Consider the following 15,259-nt stretch of genomic DNA (forward strand, 5'->3'; position numbering starts at 1 on the left):
AATTAACTTGCAAATTATGAGGGCAAGGCTTTTAAAGTTTAAATCTTCTGGCAAAGTTAAAGTAAAGAAGATCCTGCAATTTATGGAAGTAAAGCAGAATAAAATCCAGCAAGATCAGTAATATGTCAATTAATTATCTGCCACATTCCCATGTAAATATCTGTCTTTGGAGGATGTGTTTTTTAGCACCCCTAGTTCTCTCATTTTTATTCCAAATACAATTTATAATTTGAATCACAGGGCTATTTTTATCTCTATGGTTCAGTATTTTCTCAAGCAGCAACTTTAACTGCTATACTTTCCTGTCTTAAAAGGCAGAACTCTTCTAGTCTAAAAAAACTAATTTGTTGAAATGGGGGGGCCTATTGTTTGAACCCCTTAGGGGCTTTTAAAAACAAAAATGTCTTTTTTTGCCCTTTATGAAACAAAGTACCCTATATTTTGTGGATGTACAGCTATATTTCTCATGTAAGTTTGCGTAGTTTTAACACAAACATTTATTTTTCATATTGCACCAGTACAGTTAACGAGCAACCTGTACTTGTCTGCTTGTTTGTTCTGTCTAAAATGTTTATTTTGGAATAAAGAGGTTAATATAAAAAATATTTTTTGTCCGATTCATCGATTAATCGAAAAAATAATCGTCCGATTCATCGATTTTTAAAATAATCGTTAGTTGCAGCCCTAGTGGAAACATGCAAGAGGAGGAAAGTTTTCTGTCGAAAGTCGTGAAAGAGTCTCCTCCATCATACATTTTTTATTTAGAGCAGGAGAGAGGGGACGAAGAAGTTGTGGAAGAGGACGCCAAGGCGGCAGAAGCTTGGTTTGGTGTAGAAGGCTTACAGCCGTACATGTTTGAGCCCTCGCCTCGCAACGCTGCCAGTTCTGTTAGCTCTATGCCTGCCGAAGACACAGACGTCCATCCCCGTGAACACTGGGGCATTAGCTCAATGGTAAAGTAAATGATTCTTATTTCAACCATTATATGTCGCGTATATTGGCTGCGACATATGAATCACGTTGCTATGACCGAAATATTTATTTGACAAATGACCGTTAATATATGATATGCCAAATTTAGGTGTACAGGCTGACGTATAACTAACTGGCCTGCATAAGATTACAAAAAAAACCCAACAGATTTTAAGAAAGGCTTTTTTTTATATATATATAGAAATTTTCTAAATTTTGGGACAATATCGTCTGATAAAGCTGTGTTTTCTACCTCTAGTGTAGTTTTTTAACAAAGGTACTTGCTGGTTACTGGTTTCCCTATTTACCCCAGTATTGAAAAAAATTCATGATTTAAAGTTTTCCGTCATTCGATTTCTGTGGTTTTAGGTTTTTCTTCATAAATCTCAGAGATTGCTCAGGTTGTGAGCAGCTGTTACCTCACTGCCCCTCCCCTACCTCTCCGTGGTAGATGCTAGCTGTACAGCATCGGCTTGTATGATGTAGAAATGAGGGGAGCAAAAGTGAAAGACAAAATGATCAAATTCCTTTTGTCTCTGTAGCCGTTTTGGTATTTTGTTTTTTTACTTGTACTTACTGTTGCTTCAATGTGCATGTGACAAATTATATACATGCCAAAAATCTTAAGTATGAATGTACTCCTAAAAGGGAGTGAGAGCATGGCAGGGAGAGAATTTTTAGCAGGACACCTGTGATCTAAAAACAGTTTCCACTGACAACTAAAATTACCTATGACTGCAGATATTATGTTAGAGATCAGCGCAAAATTCAACAAGACACTAATAAATTACTCAGCTATAACTTGTTGATATTTTAATCAGCTCACTCACTTTATTTATTGTATCGTAACCTCTTCATTAAAACTATACAGAACTTATTCACTTCAAAGTACCTCTAAAATATGAGACGGACTCACCAGACTGTGCACACTTCACAGAAACGTTTCATGAGAGTCTGATGAACCACTTTATAGGGATAATTAATTAATATCGTTGTGACATATTGAATTCCCACTTCTTTTTATTTATTTTTTCCTATCCTAGAACCAGATTTATGAAACCAGCTGTGTTCTCTTATGTTAGCTTCACACCTATAGCAAACATAAAATAAATAGTTACATTTATTCTATGTTTCTTTTACATTTCTGTGTCCTGAAAAGAAACAGATGCAATAACATATAACAAATGCATTTATAATAAAAAGGAAAAAAATTGCAGTTGAGGCCCCTAAGCAACTAAAGGCCCTCTGCAGTTGCACAGCTCATACAGCCTATGCAACGGCCCTGGTTGGATTTAGCCTTTCCAAAACGAACTCAAATACATAATTATAGCTCAAAATTTACCTGAAACTAAAAGAAAAAAAGAAACCAATATGAAATACCATAATAAAGGTGACCATTCCTCAGTCTCTATTCCTACCTGACTTCCAGATGTAAAACCAAGAGACAACGGTCAGCAATATCTTGGAACCCCCGAGACAAATCGCTCAGAGTGAGTAGAATCTGCTCCCGGCTGCGTTCGCCGTCACCAAGCACCTGGCTGTCTGCTGGGGATGGAGAGGCACCTGGGTACAAGCAAACAGGAAGGGGTAGGTAATCAAATTAACTTAAACAGCTGAGGATGAATAACATTAAGAAGGAACTCTTCAAGACTACTTGTTCCCCAGAAAGGATTTTGATATTTAATGCAGTTTACTCTAATATGCATTTCATAGTGTTAATGACTCCAGCTCATTTTCACATGTGCATAGCTAAACTGAGCTTCACCCTTACTGAGTCCTTCAGCATGTTCCTATACTTTCTTTGCACAATTCGTGCTGAGGCAGCAGGAGCATGTGTCACTGTACGGCATTGTAAGCGACACAAAAGAGCCGATTGTGCTTGTGTGAAAGTGAGAGAACCTTAGAGCACGATGAGTATATATATAAATTTAGCGCAGGGTAGATCAATGGCCATAAATTACCGAGAGGGGGGAAAAGGAGAGAAATTGGCCCCGTCACTCATATGTAAGTCTATTTGGCCAATGAGGCGTGTGTGGATGTGTATTCAGTGTGTGTGTGAGTGTGTGAGGGAGTGACTGTTGAGCAGAGGAATGCAGGGGTCCAGGATCGATGTGCCGCAGTCAAAGCCACCTCCCTACTTATTCTTTCTGTCCTTCCGAAGGTCACACATGAGTGCAAGTCGGTGCAAATCAACACACACCAACACACACATACACACAGTCACATATGAATCTATGGCTAAGGCCGCAGAAATAGTAAGTAAAGCCTACAATGATATGGCATTCTGTCCTAATTGCTAATTTAAATAGACAGGTGCTTCTCCATTAGAACGCCATCAAAATGATTTATTTCCGAAATTCGTTTCAATTTGAATACTGGTTTGACCTCAGAAGTCCAATTTGATTTCGTAGCAGCTTTCAATGTATCTGCTTTGTTATTTTACAGATCTTCACCTTGTTAAAAAAACATATATACTTTGTGGAGTTTCGTTAAGGCGAGTTTGCTAGTATAATCAGATCATGGACATACATTAACGCAGGAAGTTCTATTTGTGATGGTGTGTGAAGGTGCCAAGTCCTGCTGGGAAATCAAATCAGTATCTCCATAAAACCTGTCAACAGAGGGAAGCATGGAGTGCTATAAAAGGTCCCTGTATATGGCTGCGTCAACTTGGACTTTATAAAACCCAGCTGACCAAGGACCAATGGCAACGTTCTCAAAGTAATTACTGACTGCAGCGGATACGATCTAATCCGGAGCACCACCAGCTTGGTGTCTGAGGTATTCTCCTTTTACTTTTGGGTGCAGTGGAATAAAGTAGTCGTAACATGAAAGAGTTTTGAGGATCGGTTGGCAGGCAGTGAAAAAATTGTGAAAATTTGTAGCAAGTCTACCAAGTAATATTGCATAACACTACAGTGGATGGGACTTTTTATTGGGGGTAGTAGGCCTAGTGGTTAGAGCAATACGCTTCTGAGAAGGTTGCAAGTAACAGGTTCGATCCCCGCAGCCTGCACTCTGGGTCTGTGAGCAAGACCCTTAACCCCCCACACTGCTCATTGTACGCCGCAAAATGGTAGCCCACTGCTCCCCAAAGAGACAGGTTAAACGTAAAGTGAATTTCTTTGTTTTGTACTTGACAATTTAATGGAAAAAAAAGTTTAATTCTATTCTATCTATTCTATTCTATTCTATTCTAAGAATGGCTGCCAAAAGAATAAATTTCTTCCTTTTTGTGCCATATTTAACAATCTTTAATCCTGACTTCATCCATTTATCTTATTTCTTCATAATTAAGTAATACATTTCAATTCTCAATCAGTGTTATAAAGGAAGTCAGATAATTATTGGTTAAGTTTATCTGACAAGTAGCTCAAGCTGTCAGTTCACATTGAGTTTCAAGTAGACTTCATGACGTGGGGGGTGAATCACCATTATCTGTGGACAGCTCAGCACTGCATAGGGTGTTACTCTGCTATTCCTGAAATATCTGATAGATGGTTGCATCGATTCCTTAGCAATAGGGCAGCTATCCTCTATAAATGGCCCATGAAAGCCATGTAACTCATGTAAAAGAAATCTTTTTTGTAATAAAAGCATCTGTTTAAGCCTGGTTCATGTGGTGAAATGTCTCTGTATGTTACAGTAAAAAAAGTAAGGTAAGGCATCGCTGAAATAATAGTATCCAAGGACATTGAGTCTTTCTATGTCATTGGACAAAAGAGAGCTGTTACATGTTCTCATGTAGAGCTCTTATGTTTTCTGTATACATACAAAAAACGAAATAAAAACATTGTACTACACTGACACAGTCCTTTCTTTCTGACGGTATTTTCTTATTAAAAGGTTTTGTCCACCATTTTGCTGCTTTTGGATGGTGAATATAACCTTGAGCAAATCAAATCCCAATTTGCATGTGTTTCATACATTTTGCTGGCTTTAGTGTATTAGTGCAGTTACTTTAAATGAATCTTCTACAAGATAAGAAACGGATGGTTTGAGAAAACAGCATTGAGGTGTATGCGCCGCCTTTCCAATCAACAAAGCAAACACAGCCAATGCTGTGAGTGACAGACCGGTGACTGCTGCTCTTATAGTTTGTGTATCTGACACACAGAGATAAAAAGCAGCGAATACTGTTGCTCATTAAAGCCTCGACTATGATGTGTTGGCCTGAATGCATGACTGTGTCCAATGTATGTAAGTGTAGGCTTACATGCAAATTAACAGTCTCCTTGAGTAAACCTGGGGATGATGCGTATGCGCACTGTGTGGGACGACACAATCATGCAGTACAATCCTATTTGATTACTTGGTGGAGGTACAGGCAGTGAAGCACTTTATCTCTACTGAACCTAGACAAGTGTCTAGTTTCTGTCAACATATGAAAACTACAAGATGATGCATTATAAAAAATAACAAAAAATGCCATCAAAAATGTAACTAAAAATAAACTTCAACTAAACTTGAATGAAGACCAACAAAAAACTTTCTAAGAAGAAAAAAACAAACTTTTCTCAAGGGAGAAAAGTACAATGTCATTGATTTATTTTACTTATATTAAATTGAAGCTGTGTACAATTTCTGGCTGACTGATTAAGAACAAAACACAAAGTAAAAGCGCTAAAATGGCTAAAAGAATGGAATGAAAACAAAGTAAAAAGCATCATGAATATCCTTTTTGCAAACACTGTAACAACTCTGATATTCAGTTAAACAAAGCACAAAAAAGTAATTGTAACACAATCGTTTTCTGCAAATAGTGATGTTTTTTTCAGTTTCGGCTGCAACTAATTCAGTTAATCATTCCATAGGAAACGGGTTTTTTCTATAGCCCCATTTACATTACCCTTTTAAAACCGTGTCCAGATTGCGCCGAGCACGAAAACTGAGATAACTATTGAATGTAAACATCACACATAAATTGAACCGGACCACTCCAGACACAACGGAACTGCGCTAACATGGTACTAGTTCATCAGTAGGGCTCGGCACGGTTAGGTTCAGGTTCGGTTCTCAGATAACAAACAGTGCAAGAGAAGGCTGTGTCATCTCCTTAAAGTGAGCCTTCATTATAAACTAAAAACTTCCGACAAACTTCTAACATTCATAAAAATACAAGCTTTACTACCTTGCAAAATGATTCCCAGTGATGATTCTGCTTAGCAGTGTGATGCGCCTCAATGTTTGATGCTGTTTCCTGCGTTTGAAAGTCCTGATTAAACTATTGTTTGTCGTATCCACTTCTCAAAATCCGACTCTGTCAAATAAATTCACCAAAGGCTGCCTTCTTCAGCTGACTCTCTCCGCAAACAAGGAAATATCAAAATGATAACAAAACATAACTTCCTGAATGTAACAGGCTCTGTAATGTTGGTTTGATTGTTTACCTCTAGAGAGCAGTAGTACTGTAGATCACCACTAGGTGGCGAGGAACTGTGCTAGCATGGTGTGTAAATGGTCGTAAGGAACCCAGCTAGGCACGGTTATCTGATCGAAGCTCGGCACGAATCGGTTTTCAGAGGTTAGTGTAAATGGAGCTTATGTTGCATATTCCCTGACAAGTACTGCTTCAGCACTTGTAAGTTGTAGTACGTTTAAAAGCACTCGCCACAGGCATGCATGTCATTTGGGGCCTTTGATAATGAGTCCTTTAAATCTTGTGTATACAACTTTAATTTGTTATCACTCATCATCAGTGTTAGAGATAAAGGCTACTAACACCAAAGGTTTGAGACTCTTGCTTTAGTCTCGACAATAAAAGACTACAGACTTAATCCAGACTTTTGCCCTAGAGACTCGAGAAGGGACTTTGATAAAAATGAACTTAAAATGTCACAAATACAACTTGTACACATTGAAATTACTATTAGCAAACACATAAACTATATTTAGGAAATATCTGAGTCTTATAAGGTTCAGACCTGGAACAATTTATCAGGCATTCTGTTTTTAAACACAATCCAAGATATTTTTATTTTTTATTACTTAAGCGCTCAACTTTCCTTTTTAATCCAATCGTCTTCTTTTTATTGTTCACTTTTATTTTCTTCAAGTATTTGTCTTGCCATTATGCCACTGCAATGCAGTTCTCTTTATTCCTTCATCTAGAGCAATTTGAATGATCTTGGCACTGAAATGGAGTATATGAATAAACTTGCCTTGTCTACTGTGAACACCGGAAACATAATATGAAATGGATAATAACTCACTTTAAAGAGCAGGGTGTTTGGACGTTGACACAACAGGACAATGATCCCAAACACAAACCAAAACCTCATTCTGCAATGGATAAAGAAGTCGGACATTAAACTGCGATAATAGCTGTGCTTTGTCAATTGTATTTGGAAACGTCTAAGACCAGAGACCATCCATCCATTCATTTTCTGTCACGCTTATCCATGCTGGGGTCACGAGGGGTGCTGGTAGCCATCTCCAGCTGGAGATACACCCTAGACAGGTCGCCAGTCCATCGCAGGGAAACACAGAGGCAAGCAACCATTCAAGCAAATACTCACACCTACGAAGAATTTGGAGAAGCCAATAAACCTAACACTCATGTTTTTTGACTGTGGGAGGAAGCCAGAGTACCCAGAGAGAACCCAACATGTACAGGGAGAACATGCAAACCCAATGCAGGAAGAAAAAGGCCGGAAGTCGAACCCTGAACCTTGTTGCTTCAAGGCAGCAGCAGCAAGAAGGTTTCACTGTGCAGACCAGATATCAACATACTCAACTAAAGACAGGCTTTTCATGGTTAACAGTCAAGGATGACTACAAAGAAAGGTAGTGGAGTATATCTAGTCTTCAGCAATATTGTCTATTCTAATTTCTGAGTGTTATTCTAGATCCTTTTTGTATTACCAGTAAACCCTGAAAATAGAAAATTTTCAAATTATCCTTAGAGCCCCGTCTACACCACCATGGAGAAGCTACAGGTAAATGATTCACCATTACTGTATTAGACAAAGGCTTTGTCACTTGGTTGCCTTGCTTATCATTATGATGGCTGTATAAAAAGGAATACATTTGGGATTTGGAGATTAAACAGCATGTTACAGAAGCATGTACAGAAAGAAAAAAAAAAACAACTTTGTTAACTATGCAGGGCTTGGTGTGTCTTTTCCCTCTCTTGGCTTGTGGTTGTATCTGTGGGAAAGGACACGTGTAACAAGCCGGCGGCTGTTTTTACCCCATGAAGTGTCGATGTATACACACATGGGCATATGCATGAAAGTGACTCAAAGGCCTGTTTCCTCTCGTGTGCATTACAATCAGTCACTCTGACAGAGGAAAAAAAAAAGGATTACTGTGGCATACACAGCTGGAGGTCTCTCCAGGGGGCATCCATGAAACGCACAGTCACAAACACACAAATGCATAAAAAAAAACACTCCGTTTCCTACTGCTGCAGGCCTGTGCTGCTTTGATGATGTGAGGGAGGTGTCGCAGCATGGGGGGCACCATTAGAGTCAGGGACAGACGGGCAAAAGGAGACGACTCATTGGTCCTGACTGACAACTTTCCTGCTCGTCTTTTATGCTTATTTCTTTCCCTCGAACCAAATTACAGCCATCTTAGTTATGACTCGTTTTCATCTGCACGGTTTAACATGAGAATATGTATGTGCATATCCTGCCTCTTCTCAAGCATACAAGTGTAGGCATGCATATGCGAGAGTCTGTTTGTGCTCAGCGTTTATCCAATTATTTTTGAATTTCATCTAAGGCAAACGTCTGTTGAGGGTGGAAGACATTAAAGGAGAAGTTCAGCCATACAGTCTTCACACAGCATGCAAACAGTGAGGGATATTTAATGTTATAAACCCTATTTTACATTCTCTGTCCTGCATAACTGAAAAGATACAGCACATGCCTAGATGATAATAAAGAAATTAATCAGAGAAGATTGAAAGATGCATACTCATCTTTATAACAGAAAGCATGAAACAAACAAAACATCAAAATGTCTTCCAGGGGATATGCAATGAATGATTTCTAAATGACTGACTGAAAAATAAAGAGAGTCATTAATTATTTTGCTGCCTCTGGTGGATGTAAAACATCTGCATCTAAACCACAAGTTTCTGTTCAGGGAAACTGAGCTGAACAGTTGTGGGATTAAAAAACTGGCAATTAATCTAGATGATTTATATTACTGACGGAGCTTTTAAACAGGAAAGAATGAAAAGCTACTGCATCAACAGAAACAAAAAGAGGATGACATCAATATGAGGCCATCATCTCCAACTTTTAACTGGTCCTTCTGGGCTCTGCCATTAATAGATCACTTTCCTAATAAACTCCTCCTGTCAAAAAAGGCAGAGAAAGAGCACAACTAATGGAGAAAGCAAAGCACCTGCTATAGTTCAGATGAGTCACTCTAAAGACAGCATCTCGCTAAAGGGATGCCCACAGCTTTACGTGGTTGAAACCAGAAGACTCGATTCAAGGTCTGCCTCTAGGCCCACCGAAAGACAGTCAGCCCAACAGCATGAACGAAGGTACACATGTATAGAAAGACCTGCTGAGTGAAAATAGGCCTTCAACTAAAACAGAAAAAATACATCTTGAAAAAGTCTTCTTACTGCTGGATCTATTCCCCATTTTCTATGTTATACTATTACTTCTATTTTATAAGAGCTTGAATATAGTTGTGACCTAAAAGAAGATAAGAAGATAAGATAGATAGATAGATAGATAGATAGATAGATAGATAGATAGATAGATAGATAGATAGATAGATAGATAGATAGATAGATAGATAGATAGATAGATAGATAGATAGCAGTCTCTATTGGTTTAGCAGCTTTAATGCAGCAAATACATTTGAAAATGTTTGAATTTGGGACATTTGTTCTCCGTTGTGCCTGCTGCTAGCATGTTCTTGTGCTAAATTAAAATTAGCCCCTTATTCTTTTATTTCCAACTTTGACTTCCCCCTCTGGCGGTTAAATGAGCATTTGGCTCAGCAGGAGAAATAAAATGAAGGAGAAAGGTTCTGTAGATGTTGACCTGATATTCAGAGGGCTTTTTATATGGGGAGGTAGAGATATTTTATGTTGTGTAAGTGATGAATTGCTTACTCTCAGTTTTTGAGGGTTTTAATTATTTTTTTGGATTTCAGGCTGTTAGGATGAGTGTATGTATATGATTTACTTGTGAGTTTGTATTATAATGACATACAGTATAGGACCAATAGAGGGAGTTCATGTTCTGGCGGTTAGGAAAAAGCCACAGAAAAGCTGCACCTTCTTATAAGCAGCATAGTTTAAAGCATGGGGAAAAAGTAGCAGCTTATAGTCCGGAAAACACGGTATGTGAAAATGCACTGGACCAATCTGACAGTGATCTGCAAAAGGCTGAATAGCAAAACATAACAATGCACACCTTTTAAACAATCTGTTAAGATTCTTTCAAAACATGTGCACCATGTGAAGAAGACAAGGCCGCCTTCTTATGTTGCCTTCCAGGCCTTTGTGTTCTTGAATAAATATTGTGAGAACAGATTAGATGAGTCCAGTCCTGCAAGCAGACATGTGATGAGGCTCTATTCAGCTTCCCACCCTGATAAATAATCACAAACACCATGCAAACATTATTACTAATCGTACATGTACAGATTCTTTACATTTAAGACATCTTTAACAGTCTCTGAGAAAAATTTCAATTCAATTTGCATGTGCATGTACTAACTGGTTCATCACAGTGAGAATATTGAAGCTGTCAAAATACTTGCTATGCTCTCATCCTTATCTGGCAGATCACACAGCCGTGGCCAAATTCAGGAGGTAAAAAAAACCCCTCTTATATAGTGAAAAGAAACCCTCTTAAGTAGGGGAAACTGGTAAAAAAGGAAGAGCAAAAGAAAATGAAATCGAATGTAAAAGCAGCAAGAAAGAAAAAAAAAAGAAAAGAGTAAAACAAGGAGAGAAGAGGAAAGTGACTTGTTCATACCTGACTGCTTTTGTAATATAAAATCCAATTTGGAGAGAAATAGATGTGAGCTATGCAGTGGTGGTGGGTTGGAGGATGAGATAAGGTGGCCAGTTTTTCCTCCTGCCGTAGCCTCGTCCCATCTCACAGCGCACGGCTATGTACACACACACGCACACACACACCGCCAAGCAAACGCACGCACATGTAGCCCGCCATCAGCTCACCAAACACCAAATAATGAACAATAAGGAGGCTGTCCCAGCATGATAAGTTACTGCCCTATCCTTCCCATTAGTGCCACCCGCAGGAATTAATGATAATTATGTCACGTCCCTTTCCTGCACTTTTATTGAATTCTTATCTGTGAGGAGACGAAGAAAGCTGCCGTCAGTGCGAGAGCGAAAGGAAGTATATAAAGAAAGATATGGCGGTGACAAAGTCAAACCCAAATAAGAATATCTCATATTTAATTATTTCATTTCGAGAAGGAAAGTTGCGATATGGAGGGGCAAAATAGTGCAAGTTCAATGAGCAATCAGAAGTCTGGAGCCAAAGAGTCAACACAAAGGCTGATAAAGGTTAAAGGACCCTTTATTCCTCTCAGAAAGGTGCATATTGTACCACTCTTTCTGTCAGCACACCCAGATATGGCAGTAAACCCCCAAATAGTTTTTTTTACATGTGCTTTAACACATTCACTATGAAGGTGAGTGTTCCATGTACAAAAAATAAAATAAAAACACACAAAAAACAGTTTTTTGCAATAAAACTGATCCTACTGGGGAACTCATTCTGGGTTAGAATATTTGCAAAAGCAGTTAACTTTTCCATCATGATAGGGTACATGAATTAGTCTGAACTATTAAAATGGTGCCAAGAAACTTTAGCCTCCTGCCGCCATGGGCAGCCTGGTCTGCTGCCATATGGCAGCTTCAGTCCATGGATTTATGCTGTTGAAGCCAAATTCTGAAAACCATCTGCAGTCCTATCAGATATGGACTTTTTTAAACATTTAATTTTCCTTACTCTCCAGTTTGTGTTCCTTCTAATCGTTGACTACAGGAGTTGATCACAGATGGGTCCAGCTTAAGGTTTCACTCATCGATTTTAATCTTTCCTGTCGACTAACACCAGTTCAAAAAGACAAATTCACTGCTTTACCTTCAACTGGGTAAAACAATTTAAAGGCAAAGCCTTGACCAGGTGTGTATGTCTGGATCTATTCTCCTTAATAGGTTTGAACAGCACCTTAAATTAGAGATCAAAGTATAAAGGCAGGACATTGATTTGCTGAAACAGTTCTAAAATACCTTATTGTTCTATGTGGGTTTTGAAATTAAGACTTTTCTCTATGACAGAGATTCTTAGATGTGCCAAGGCTTATTTGGTGCAGGTGGTGTCCTCCTACCAAGTACAAAAACAAATCAACCCCTACTTCATGGACACTTCAACACTGAAGTAATAATCAGCTAAAAGCACTCAGTGGCTGCCATTGTGGCCCCCCTTCTCCTGCAACACACACAACCCGGCACGTAGGCACTTTAACAAAGCTAATTAAGCAGATTATTTTGTATTTCCAAATTTAATATAAACAAAGAAAATAAAAAGAATGATCTCATTATCTCAAGAGTAAAAAATGTATCTAAAGTTACCGACCAAAGATTGCATTGATAATGCTGAAAATGTGGATTTAAATTTAATGATGCTCAAATTGCTCAAAAACATTGAAGGAAACTTGGGTTGGAAATAAACAATAACAATATGCATCGCAATAGACACTTGATTAATATCAACAGAAAATACAATCTTTAAAAGGTTCAATATTTTCACTGAGTTCTGATCCAGAACTGCAGAGCATTCTGGGATATGTAGGCAGAGGAAAGTATTCAGTCTATTAAATTGTCACAGTCAAGATAAGATGTAAGCTCAGTTGGTGGAACAAAAAAGTTTACCTTTAAATATGGTTATCGTTTTAATTTAAAAATATATATATTTTTAATGTTTCCTTCTTGTCCTTATTCTAGATAGAACAAAAAAAAAATAGTCAACAATTATCCATATCAACTGATATAGATATAGATTTTTTTATAGTCGCTCAAATACACTGACTCACCATGCAAATAAGCAATATTATAGTCTTTTAGGATACAATTAGAAGTTAGGCTTTTATTTCTAGGATTATTTTAAACTTTAAAACTCTCACCCAGGAGGAGCTCTTGTTATATGTGGCCTTTCCTAAAGTTCATAATTAACCAAAGAGGTAATACCATGCGCACAACCTTGTTTTGACACTTATACACTCAGAAATGGCCTCTTAAAGCTACAAGAAACAGAAACACAAAATGACCAAGCTCTGAATTACTGCATAGAAAGACAGAAGAAGCTATGCTTGTGAATTTTATGTCAAAAAACGTTTCAACAGTCTTAGATTTAGAAAGTCTTTGAAAGTTTGTTCTTATCTAACTGAAAAATTACTTTTAAGTTTTAAACTCATTTTAAGGCAAAAATAATAACTTTAAATTATTTTAATGCAAAAGTTCTGGGGATTTTGATAATTTTATTAAAAACAAAAACTAAATATAAACAGTGAAGATCAACATTAAGACTACAGGTATGGGATAAATACAGAAGGGGGAATAGAATAGGATTAAAGCACATCACTAGATGATGATTCAGCACTGAGTAAATGTTAGAGTCGTGATTGAGGGATATTGCTGAACACAAGAAGAACCATGGATTAAAGATGTTCGTCTGCCTGTAGTGTATGAGCATTTGAAGGGCTCTTTGACAGCTCCAGTGAGGAAAGAAATAAGTGTTTTCCATAAACTCAAACAAAAACCTTATAAGGAACAGGTTGCAACAGAAACACTACATGCATAAATGTGAAAAGCTTTCATCCCCTTTCAGCTGTTATTAATCTGACATTATGTAGGAAAAATATAAAATAATAATGTGATGCTTAACATCAGTAAAATAGATGTCTGTTGGTTTTATTCCAACTACAGTCATTAACTGTATAAAACCTTTCTGTCTCAGAGGAAAGTAAGTAACTGCACAGGTAAGAGGTTGTTTGCTTTTAATCAGTCAAACAGTTTGAAAAATAAAATGGAGTTTTCTGTAAAAGGAATAAACAACCGATGTCTACGTTGGCGTCATTGTTCCAGACATAAAGAGAAAACCTATAGCATATGCTTGTCTCTGTGTTATAAAAGTTAGATTCAGCAACTAAATTAAGTTTATTAATAAATCAGGGGATGTCCAGTTTAACAGGAGACAGATGTACTCACTGGAAACCTGAGGCAGGTTGGTGAAGAACGCCTTAAGGCGACCAGCGAGCCACTCCATGCTCTCATGAAGGTTGGCCAGAGCCTTGAGGTCGCTGACGTCACGCAGGATCTCGTTCTGAGGGATTAATTTATCTCCCAGGTTCCCCGTCAGCACCTCCGACTCCTTAGCGAAAGCAGCGCTGAAATGACAGAGATTTATGGTTGCTTATAGAATTATTCAGACATTTATTTTAATTATGGGCATTTTTTATAAATAATTTGTATACTTCATAAATTAAATACACATTATTAATACAAACCGTTAAAATGACTGAAGGTGAATAAATAATTTAGCAAGTTATTAAATGACAGGACTTTGGTATTACTAAGAGAACAATTTAAATATCTGCTTTAAAGACATAGGAAAACAGCTGTTCCAACGGTTGCAGTTCCGAATTCTCCCAAGTGGTGCACGACTTTACACGAGTGAATAAAGTGAATATGATTGGTCGCATCTTGCTAACCAGTTAGCAACTTAGTGCCAGTAGGTTCCCAATGTAAAATTACATTGAGACCAAGTAGTACTTAGCAAGGACACTGTCAAGGAACGCTATGGACAGCGGAAACATGCAAGAGGAGGAGAGTTTTGTGTCGGAGGTCGTGGATGAGTCTCTTTCGTCATACATTTTTTTTATTCAGAGGAGGAAAGCGGGGACAAGGTTGTAGTGGAAGACGACGTCATGGCGGCAGAAGCTTGGTTTGGTGTAGAAGGCTTCCAGCTGTAAACGTTTGAGCTCTTGCCTTGCAACGCTGCCAGTTCTGTTAGCTCTACGCCTGCCGAAGACACAAACGTCCATCCCGTGAACACTGGGACAGAACTCAATGAGAAAGGATATTATTCTCATTTCTTATTTCAACCATTCTTTATATTAGCTGCGACATATGAATCAAGATCCTAAGACCGAAAAAAATGTAATTGACAGATGGCCGTTGATATATGATTGGCCGAATGTAGGTGTTCAGGCTGACGTATAACTAACTGGTCTGCATAAAATAACGAAGAAAAAACCCCCACAGATTTTA

General features: G+C 38.0%; 1 protein-coding gene across 1 annotated transcript in view; it reads right to left on the reverse strand.

Moving 5' to 3' along the window:
• The window catches only part of exoc4 (exocyst complex component 4), a 168,814-nt gene that overhangs the window by 23,100 nt on the left and 130,455 nt on the right, over window positions 1-15,259 (reverse strand). The window contains exons 16-17 of the mRNA XM_038298534.1: window positions 14,198-14,376; window positions 2,391-2,535 (exon numbers count right to left, since the gene is read on the reverse strand). Of these exons, the coding sequence (XP_038154462.1) occupies window positions 2,391-2,535; window positions 14,198-14,376 (324 nt within the window). The remainder of the gene's footprint in view (window positions 1-2,390; window positions 2,536-14,197; window positions 14,377-15,259) is intronic.

Source organism: Cyprinodon tularosa, unplaced genomic scaffold, assembly GCF_016077235.1.
Source record: "Cyprinodon tularosa strain WSP-4 unplaced genomic scaffold, ASM1607723v1 ctg111, whole genome shotgun sequence".
NCBI classification, from domain to species: Eukaryota; Metazoa; Chordata; class Actinopteri; order Cyprinodontiformes; family Cyprinodontidae; genus Cyprinodon; species Cyprinodon tularosa.